This window comes from Mastacembelus armatus, chromosome 8 (assembly GCF_900324485.2).
Source record: "Mastacembelus armatus chromosome 8, fMasArm1.2, whole genome shotgun sequence".
In the NCBI taxonomy this organism is placed as follows: Eukaryota; Metazoa; Chordata; class Actinopteri; order Synbranchiformes; family Mastacembelidae; genus Mastacembelus; species Mastacembelus armatus.
In genome coordinates, this window is record NC_046640.1 from 22,792,857 (window position 1) to 22,803,171 (window position 10,315).

At 45.5% G+C, this 10,315-nt stretch overlaps 2 protein-coding genes across 7 annotated transcripts; one reads left to right on the forward strand and one right to left on the reverse strand.

The window, feature by feature from the left end:
* The first annotated feature begins 2,066 nt into the window (after window positions 1-2,066).
* On the forward strand, window positions 2,067-6,963 carry epor (erythropoietin receptor). 6 transcript variants are annotated; one of them, XR_003296665.1, is made up of 10 exons: window positions 2,067-2,399; window positions 2,623-2,758; window positions 2,895-3,061; window positions 3,343-3,494; window positions 3,569-3,725; window positions 3,840-3,927; window positions 4,016-4,103; window positions 4,229-5,082; window positions 6,154-6,226; window positions 6,738-6,963. XR_003296665.1 is itself a non-coding variant. In XM_026324464.2 (8 exons), exons 1-8 carry the CDS (start codon window positions 2,297-2,299, stop codon window positions 4,964-4,966), a joined length of 1,629 nt encoding a protein of 542 aa, XP_026180249.1. In that variant the 5' UTR covers window positions 2,067-2,296; the 3' UTR covers window positions 4,967-6,462. The 6 variants fall into 6 exon arrangements, 1 of the variants encoding a protein (XP_026180249.1); XR_003296667.1 differs by having other exon boundaries at window positions 6,204-6,226; XR_004463131.1 differs by having other exon boundaries at window positions 4,229-6,226.
* swsap1 (SWIM-type zinc finger 7 associated protein 1) lies at window positions 6,906-10,038 on the reverse strand. Its single transcript, XM_026324490.2, has 2 exons — window positions 9,662-10,038; window positions 6,906-7,851 (listed from the first exon to the last, which is right to left on the reverse strand). The coding sequence occupies exons 1-2, from the start codon at window positions 9,929-9,931 to the stop codon at window positions 7,333-7,335; spliced, it is 789 nt and encodes a 262-aa protein (XP_026180275.1). The 5' UTR covers window positions 9,932-10,038; the 3' UTR covers window positions 6,906-7,332.
* Window positions 10,039-10,315: the final 277 nt, after the last annotated feature.

Below are 10,315 nucleotides of genomic sequence, written 5' to 3' on the forward strand. Positions count from 1 at the left end.
CTAGGGGCACTGATCGTTTGTAAATGTTTTTGGAGAGAAAGATGAGATACAGTGTGTGATGTGTTGGACTGTGTGTAAGGGCAGCTGTGTGACCTTTGACCTGTGTTGGACTTGTGTGTGTGTGTGTGTGTGTGTGTGTTAAATCCTTTTCTCCTTCTTCTATCTTCTTTTTGAGGCGAATGTCTCATCATCTGTCGCTCATTATTAAGGTGAAGATGATGAACCAGCCCACAGCCCTTTGCCTCCTGATCTCACGCACCAACCAGCTGCTCGTAAATAATGAGTCAGGATTTCACAAATCCCAAAAAACAGCTCGAGAAGTTGCTGTGAGCCGAGAAAAGCTGGAACCAGAGACCAGTGGACTCTTGGTTCCTTCGGAGACTGTAAACAGTGACGGCCGTTCTCAGCGTCTGGAGCTGGTTTTTGGAAAAAGACAGGCCTCCCATTGTTGGTGAGGAAGAACCAGGCTGTTCAGCTGACCAACCTCTGCACCGAGACGTTGTTGTGCCAAAGCCCCTGATGTCTGCACAGCACAGTGGCAGGGCGTCAGCACACTCTCTGCTGCTGTACACCCAGTGGTCACTTTGTTAGGAACCCCTGTGTCGCACCCAGTCAGCTTATTAGGAACCCCTGTGTTGGACCCAGTCAGTTTATTGGGAACCCCTGTGTTGGACCCAGTCGGTTTATTAGGAACCCCTGTGTCGGACTGATCAGTCTGATCCAACAGTCCTGCAGTGAATCCTCCTCCTGAAGGTGATAATTTCAGTTTGGAGGTTTCAGTTTATGCTGCTGTTGGACTGGACTCTCTTGTACTGGCTCCTGATACTACGTCTGTATAATGTGCAGAGTGAACTATGCAGCTTTGCATGTAAATGCAGAACCATCAGAGATCACATAATACCTGTGATGGACTAAGTGTAGCAGCTGCTGCTTGGAAACACTGAATGTGCAAAACTGTCCATTGATGTTAATTTTTACTGAAGCCTGTGACCTGTTGAAAACCAGACTCTGCTGCTCTGATACAAACAGGTTTGCAGCAGCCAGAGCTGTCAGCCTGGGCTCTTTTCCTTTCTTCCTGTGTTTTTGTGTCTGCATTTCTATTGCTAGGTTTCTGTAGGAGGGAAGATCTGCTCTTTTTATTCCAGGTTCTGAATGTGCTGCATTGGACAAATGTTAGAAGTTCGTCTCATGAGCAGGAATAAATGTTGAAATGTGCAGTGAGAATATTTTCTTTACCAGAGGAAGGTTCTATCAAATCACCCATTTAAACCATCACTTTCAGAGGCTCCTATGGTGCAATATGTCTGGTTGGTGTTTGTGGTAAAAGCAGTGTCTGAAGACTAATTTATGGCCACGCATCCAACCCCTGCACCAACAGACCAGGACGTTTTATGTTTTATCTGAAGAACCAGAGAAACCACACTCCTCCACAAGTAAACAGATTTCCTCGGTCAGGAAGACGCAGCGACGTTGCCTGTGGGGCCTCGACATTCAGACTCACTGAAGCTGAGTGTAACGGAGCTGGTTGCGGTATCATCAGCCGAGCGTCTTTGCATCACCGCGTCAGGAACAGGCTGTTTTCGTTCAACTGATGCAAAGACGCGTTGGATTTAAACGGACGGGACGAGCTACCACGCCCCCAGGCCCCTTATCTTGGGTGAAGGAACAGCGGTGTCTGCAGCTCAGATAGTGCTGCCAAACGAAGAAAACATGTGGGTGCAGAAAGATAAGAAACCGTTTAGCCTTACTACTCCTCTGAGTGAGGACTTCGCGGTTTCCCCTTTATGCAGGGATTAAACTGGCCCGGGAGCCGGACTCTTCCTCCATGGGTCAGGCTCCGCTCCTGTGCTCAGGACAGGTCCGTTTAAAACACAAGGACTCGTTTTATTCCGTGTTCAGATTTATTACATCTACACGTCTGGCTTCTTCAACGTGTGCGCTTTTACGCACGGCACATGTGGGGTTGACTCACTTCCCCGGTCACCTGCACTAACAAGTAAACATCAATGAGCGCGTGATTCCCGCCCATCATCAAATGAGTAAAAAACGTTTTGTAAGAGTCCTGTTGCCCCACCTCTCCTCCCCTGGTACTGCGAGAACGTAAACAGCTCGGCTCCTCACACCTTATCGCTCCGCACCAGGCGCGTAACCGTGTCGCGCCATCCGTGGTATCTACCCAAAAACAAGCCTCCCAGGGCGAAAGCTGCGGCAGACCCGTTTATGGCAGGTTGTTCTTCAGTGATGCAGGTGGACAGCAGAAGGCCAAAGTCTTTCTGTTCACGGAGAAGACAAAAGGATGACGTGTGATCACCTGAGCCGAGTGTTGGCACTTTACGCGATATTCTGCGCCATGCGAACAGCGTCCACGGTCCAGGACGCAAGACATTTGGAAACGAAAGGTGAGAAACACTTCCGTGGGCCTGGTGTTTCCTGTAGTGGGGACAGAACTGAGACGCTTTAAATAAGTGAAATATTGAATCAATTAAATAAAATTATACAGAAACTCGTTGCTTCTAATAAACGATGAAGAGTGAGTGGGTTTTATGTTGAAGACAAACAGGAAGCAAAAGCCGCTGGGCTGCTCTCACAGTTGTCTGTTGCCTTTCAACTTCACCTCCTCAGTGTCTTTGCTGCTCAAAGAGGAGCCAGAAAACCCCAAATGCTTTGCTGAAGGCCGGAAGGACTTCACGTGTTTCTGGGAGGAAGATGAGGAGAGGGCCGGCGCACTGGACCAGTACTCCTTCACATACACCTACCAGTAAGTGACGGCCAGTGTTTTCACAACTGATGAACTGTTTTAAAATGCTTTGACACATTGAAGCACTGACAGCACCTCAGGGTGTCTGTGCTGTGCAGAACCCCCCACAGTGTCCCCTCTGTTCCTCTGCCTGCAGGAACGAAAACAGCAACAGCTGCCCCCTGACCGTCCTGCCTGCCGCAGGCGGAAAGAGGCTGTTCGTCTGCTACTTCAACCGAACCCAGCAGTTTGTCCAGATGGACATCCGCATCCATCGGGATGGACGGCTGATCCACAATCGCAGCCTCCTCATCGAGCTTTTGTGTAAGTAGTTTTCGTGAGCAGCTCAGTGCAGGGACACGTTCCAGAGGCTTGGCTGAGATCCACTGATGTGATTTCCACAGTCTCTAAGGCTTCAAGAAGCTTCCACAGTCAGCTGATCACATGACTAGACATAGTGGAGTTATCACCTGAACCTGAACTTCCAGGCTTTAGCATCTTTCAGCTTCGTGTTTTGGTTTTAGTGCAGACTCAGTGGTGCTCGAGTTGTACTTTACTCATTGTTGTGCAGACTCCTAACAGGCTGCTTCCTGTCTGTGGCACAGTTCTCCTGGACCCTCCTGCTAACGTGACTCTCAGCAGCACGGGGCAGCAGGGCCAGCTCAACGTCAGCTGGGTGCCGCCTCCTCTCAAGTACATGGATGACAGCATGATGTACGAGCTCAGCTACGCCGTGGCAGACGGTCACTTTGGGCAGGTATGGCCGAGTGAAGTTTTGTCTCAGGTTCAGTGGTTGATGCACAAGCTCTGCTGACGTGGGCTGATTTACAGGTGGAGGTGGTGAGGGCCAGCTCAGAGCTGATCCTCAGGGGCCTGCAGCCAGGCACGCCGTATAAGGTGCGAGTTCGTGTGAAGCTGGACGGGATTACCTACAGTGGGTACTGGAGTGCCTGGAGTGAGCCGGTATTCATGGAAACGCTGCCTGCAGGTGAGCGAACATGTGGCTGACGTGTCCCATACTCCTCTTAAGTCACTCAAAGATCTAATTTCCACTGGATCCATCCGCCAAGACCGATTTCTGACCACACTGTCTTTTCCCCAGAACTCGACCCCATCATCATGTCCCTGGCTTTCATCATCTCCTTCATCTTCACTGTCCTGTCGCTCGCTGTGCTCTTGTCTCATCGCAGGTCGGTCAAACAGGAAGCACACTGCTGATTTTCTAACCACACAGACATTTATGTTTAGATTTTATCTTTTAATTTGTGCTCTGTGCAGGGTTCTCGTAAAGAAGGTGTGGCCAACGATTCCAACTCCTGACAGCAAGTTCCAGGGGCTTTTTACTGTGTATGGTGGAGACTTCCAGGTAAGACCAGACAACTTAGCATGCTAGCTGTGAGGCTACCACAGGTATAAACCTGCAGATTCCTCATTCCCTGTTCCAGCCTTTTCTACTGACTTTTCATAATCCTTTGCTGTGCGTTTGTACAGGAGTGGTTGGGGCAGACCAATGGAGTTTTGTGGTTGACTCCAGGCTTCTCCTACCCAGGCGAACACCCTTCTCCCCTGGAGGTACTCTCAGAACTCAGCCTTTGTCCCTTACTGCCCTCCCCACCTCGGCCACCCAAGGTCTCCAGAGCTTTACCTGGCAACAGAAAGAAGGACACGGTGAAGAAGAGCCAGGATGAGGTAGAGCCGATGGAAAGGGGAGAGCCATCTCTGGCCGAGGGGTGGAGAGCCACACCACACAACCCCTGGCTGATGGATCGCTTACGGGCGCTCCACCAGAACAACGTCCCCTGCTCCCAGTCTTCACTGCTGGAGTCCCAAGACGCCTATGTCACCCTCAGCGCCAATGAGCAAAGCGGACCCGAGCACCTGGATGACTTTCTAGAAGAGACTTTACCTCTGGAAGTGCTTTTTACCTCCAGAAAGACAGTGTTGTGTGAGTCTCACTCTGACCTGGGCTCCGTTCAGCAGAGCTCCGGCTCAGGTCACCTTTCGTCCCAGTCCAGCTTTGAGTACCCAAACCACAGCTGGGCACCCAGAGGCCCTGGGTACGCCTACATGGCTGTGGCAGACTCTGGTGTCTCTATGGATTACAGCCCTATGAGCAGAGTGGACGACATCGGGAAAATGGTTATCTACGCCAATGACTACAAGAACGAGATCCCAGCTCCCAGAAAGCCCTTCCTGCTCAGGCAGCACCTTGTCCACGATGACGGCTGAGCCGGAGTCCACCAGCACAGGCTGCACAGACAGAGGCTGGAGGAGACCCAGGGCGAGGGTGTCTGAGCGCATCAGTTCTCATCAACTGTTACAAAAGGTGTACCAAGGATCTGAAGGTGACTTATGCCAACGTGTAAGCTACAGGACTCAGAGACTGCTGGATGTACAGACGGACATCGTTTTAGCTAAACATCCCAGATCTGTTCAGGACTCAACATTACACAGAAACAGCAGCTGCTGTTCACAGCAATTACTGATGATATTCAGTGCGAAGGTCTGCAGACGTATCACATCCTGTGGAGCTGATCTATAACTTCAGCAGATTCAAAACCAGTGAACCCTCTTAGTCATTTGTTTCAGATTCCTCTTAGTTTTCAGCGTAAATGACAGAATGGCTGTTCAGCCGAAACAGAGCAGAGACCTGAAATAAACGACTTCAGGTTCTTTTCCTCACGTGTCTTAAAGGATACGACTGATGATTGTGTAGTTTTCTTGTTGTCAACAAATCCCATGAAAACACAATAAACTGATCTTTGTTTTAGCTGTAGCTGATTAGCAGCCATGCTAGCAGCTACTCGTGTTGATCAGGGAAACTGACAGAGGAGCAGACTTGACATCTCTCCATCGGCCATGTTGATTGTTACCACGATAAGGATGATGAGATGAGATGCATATATGTTTCAGGAATTAGCCTGATGTTCCTTCTGCATCCATGGCCCATAGATCATGTGCACCGAGACTGGGACCAGTTGAATCCCAGTTGGCTTCCTGCACACATGAATAGGATCAAACCTAAATATCCTGCAGCTCAACTTGACTCTCCAGATGATACTGGATGACAGTGGATCCAATTCTAGTCTGGTTTGATCCGTATTCCAGCTGCTCCTTTCAGCTGTTGTTGCTTTGAGCCCAGAATCTTCAAACCCAGCAGGTTCCCCACGTTGAATATCTTCATTCAGCACGTCGACATGCTGTCATGTCAACGTGGTTTATGATCATTAGTCCCCAACAAAAGCAGCATCTACTCCTTTTTAAATAACACTTGCTAAAGGTGAATAAAAATGAAACTACACATTCATGAGCTGTTTCTTAAGATTTAAATCTTCAGCAGGAACAAATGGTCCGATATTTAGACAGGACTAACGTTGTGTTTTTGTTCTTCTCTTTGTTGTGTATAACAAAAATAGGACATTTCCAGCTTTATCACATTTACACTGCTTTTACTTGAATCCTGCAGATATTTCATCCTCAAATCTCACTGTAAGTAGTTTCACTGTTTTTAGCAAAATAAAGTTTTTAAAAGCAGGAATTCTCTTCAGGTAACTGAGCTGTAAGTAAATTGTTTGTTTAGTGTCAGAACAAACTGCCTGGACATTTCTCAACATTTACATTTGCTGCAGTATAGAAATCAAACTCAAATCATTTCTGCAGGATTTTTTGTGCTTGTTTGCTTTTGTGGTTAGAAAAAATATATAAGTAAAACAGATTTCTAAATATTTCTGTACAGAGTTCACTTTTATTTTGTGGGAAACAGGTTTAATGCTCTTTAGTCTTTACAGGATTCATCAAATATGATCAAAACTTAATGTAAAAACTTTTTGTATTTGTGGATCATATATTATTGTGGTATTGTCCCAACATAGATTTTAACATGAAATCTGGAATTTGTCAACTCACATTGTGTCTCTTTAGGATTAATGTTTGAAAACCTTAATTATTACATTATGTTGGTTCCATTATTAGAAACACATAAAATAATGTTCTCTCTTAGAAACTGATATCAGCAACTTTAGGCTCAGTCGTGTTTAAAACCTGCAGTGGTCCCAAGACAAACCCGAGGGTTGATGGAAAAGAGAAGATATATAGATATAGTTTAATATTGTGTTTATTTTAATGTACAGTGTATTTTCTTTGATCTGTCTGTAAGAAATGATCCATGTTTCACAAACATTTCTAAGGTTTAATTTTCAACTCATTAAATGTTGTACATGTACAAACACTGTTCCTGTTCAATGACACCTGAGAGGCTGAACACAGATCACATGACACACAGGAGCAGGCGTAGCTGAAAATACTCTGGACCTGATCTGATCTCGTTGTTAACAGGTGAGTTTTTAATCACATGTTCAAGTTGTGCATGAAAAGTCAGAGCAGAAACTCTGGAGGTCTGAGACAAATAAACTGATGAAGGTTTTACAGTTTCTGTGACAAACTTTTATCTCCTGATATTCACAGAATGGAAAAACATATTAACTGACATTTTGCTGCTTTTCTCAGTTGAAACTGTGAAATGTATTTGGACAGAAACTCACTGGAACCAACTGGTTCATTTTAAAGTCAACTGGTTTTTAATGGCACAGATGTTTTCAAATCCACTTAAACTCCATTAAACCATCAGGAGAGATCAACAGCTGCCACTCCTGCACCACATCCTCACAGTCTGTGGTCCCAGAAAGGTAAACGTGCCACACCTCCTGCAGTCCAGCTGCTGCAGCTTCATAGCCGCTGTCCTGGGCCAGAGTGCAGCGTGTCTGGAAATAGCGATCGAGGACATTGAGGATGGGGTCTGCTGCAGAGGCTTCCCCGCCAGCTGGTCCAGTGTCCATTTCTTTCTGGAAGGAGGCGAGGATGCGGCAGGGAGCCGAGCAGGGTGCCCGCTGCTCCAGGACTTGACTGAAAAAGGCGGCGGTGTCGCACAACAGCGCAGACAGGTGTGCAGCACAGGACTGTTCACCTGGGTGGAGTCCAGCAGAGCACAGGAAGCTCTCCAGCCGGTCTACGATGATTAGAGAGGGGGGAGTGGAAGATGGGCCGGTGGCCTCGTGAAGACCGGCCACCTGCTGGAGCAGCTCCGCCAGAGTCCTCGGGTAGAAGAACTGGATTTTCTTTAGAAAAGGAAACAGGTTGACAGCAGTGAGTCGAGGCCACAACCTGCAGTACTTTATATACCGCTGGGTAGCTGACGTTAACTACCTTATATACTTCTAATTTGAAGTACTTTATATACTGCTGGGTAGCTGACGTTAACTACCTTATATACTTCTAATTTGAAGTACTTTATATACTGCTGGGTAGCTGACGTTAACTACCTTATATACTTCTAATTTGAAGTACTTTATATACTGCTGGGTAGCTGACGTTAACTACCTTATATACTTCTAATTTGAAGTACTTTATATACTGCTGGGTAGCTGACGTTAACTACCTTATATACTTCTAATTTGAAGTACTTTATATACCGCTGGGTAGCTGACGTTAACTACCTCATATACTTCTAATTTGAAGTACTTTATATACCGCTGGGTAGCTGACGTTAACTACCTCATATACTTCTAATTTGAAGTACTTTATATACCGCTGGGTAGCTGACGTTAACTACCTCATATACTTCTAATTTGAAGTACTTTATATACCGCTGGGTAGCTGACGTTAACTACCTCATATACTTCTAATTTGAAGTACTTTATATACCGCTGGGTAGCTGACGTTAACTACCTCATATACTTCTAATTTGAAGTACTTTATATACCGCTGGGTAGCTGACGTTAACTACCTCATATACTTCTAATTTGAAGTACTTTATATACCGCTGGGTAGCTGACGTTAACTACCTCATATACTTCTAATTTGAAGTACTTTATATACCGCTGGGTAGCTGACGTTAACTACCTTATATACTTCTAATTTGAAGTACTTTATATACCGCTGGGTAGCTGACGTTAACTACCTTATATACTTCTAATTTGAAGTACTTTATATACCGCTGGGTAGCTGACGTTAACTACCTTATATACTTCTAATTTGAAGTACTTTCCATACCGCTGGGTAGCTGACGTTAACTACCTTATATACTTCTAATTTGAAGTACTTTATATACCGCTGGGTAGCTGACGTTAACTACCTTATATACTTCTAATTTGAAGTACTTTATATACCGCTGGGTAGCTGACGTTAACTACCTTATATACTTCTAATTTGAAGTACTTTATATACCGCTGGGTAGCTGACGTTAACTACCTTATATACTTCTAATTTGAAGTACTTTCCATACCGCTGGGTAGCTGACGTTAACTACCTTATATACTTCTAATTTGAAGTACTTTATATACCGCTGGGTAGCTGACGTTAACTACCTTATATACTTCTAATTTGAAGTACTTTATATACCGCTGGGTAGCTGACGTTAACTACCTTATATACTTCTAATTTGAAGTACTTTCCATACCGCTGGGTAGCTGACGTTAACTACCTTATATACTTCTAATTTGAAGTACTTTATATACCGCTGGGTAGCTGACGTTAACTACCTTATATACTTCTAATTTGAAGTACTTTATATACCGCTGGGTAGCTGACGTTAACTACCTTATATACTTCTAATTTGAAGTACTTTCCATGCTGCTGGGTAGCTGACGTTAACTACCTTATATACTTCTAATTTGAAGTACTTTCCATACTGCTGGGTATCTTGGGAATTTCCCCCCAGGGATCAATAAAGTTTGATGATCAGTCTGTATTTTGTTGGATCCATCTGATCCTGAAAAGGAACTAAAGTTCTCAGATAAATGTAGAGCAGGAAAAAGTCCAAGGTTTGACTCTGACATGTAGTGAAGTCCAAGGAAGAATAAATACAATTGTACTGCACTGAAGTAGTTGAGTACTTGGTACCGTCTACGCGCAGTAAACGAGCTGCACCTTCAGACTCTGTGGGCTCATGTTCGGGCCCAGCCTCTGCAGGGTCCCCGGCAGACTCTGGATCTGTGCCGGGCTGAAGAACACCACCCTCCTCCCGGCCTGGGACGCGGCGGTCACGGCCGCCAGCAGCAGCACGGAGCCGCTGACGCTTCGCGCCCCGACCAGCAGGGCGCTGGGGGCCGCGGGCGGCGGGGGCCCGGGGCTGGGCGGCTTCATCCGGCCCGTCTGGGACATAAACGTCCTGAACACAAGCGTTAAGATGTCCGCCATTACTCGTTATTGCACCAATAAATCGATATCACACGGGACTTAGCAATAATGCCCAGTGCTTATTTACATGTTGCACGATGGTGTTCGTGCTTTTGCATCCGTGTGAAAACCACTGTTTGCTCTACCGTTCCGCCTCCGGGTAACAGATACCACAGATATAAACCCTTCGATATACAGATATACATATAAATACTATATATATGTATATACATATAAACAAGATATATAGATATAAAAACACCGATATGCATATATATATATATATATATATATATATATATATATATATATATATATATATACTGATATATAGATGTATAAACACTGATATATAGATATAACATCACATGCTGTTCATTACAGTCAGCTGTGCTATTACTTTGT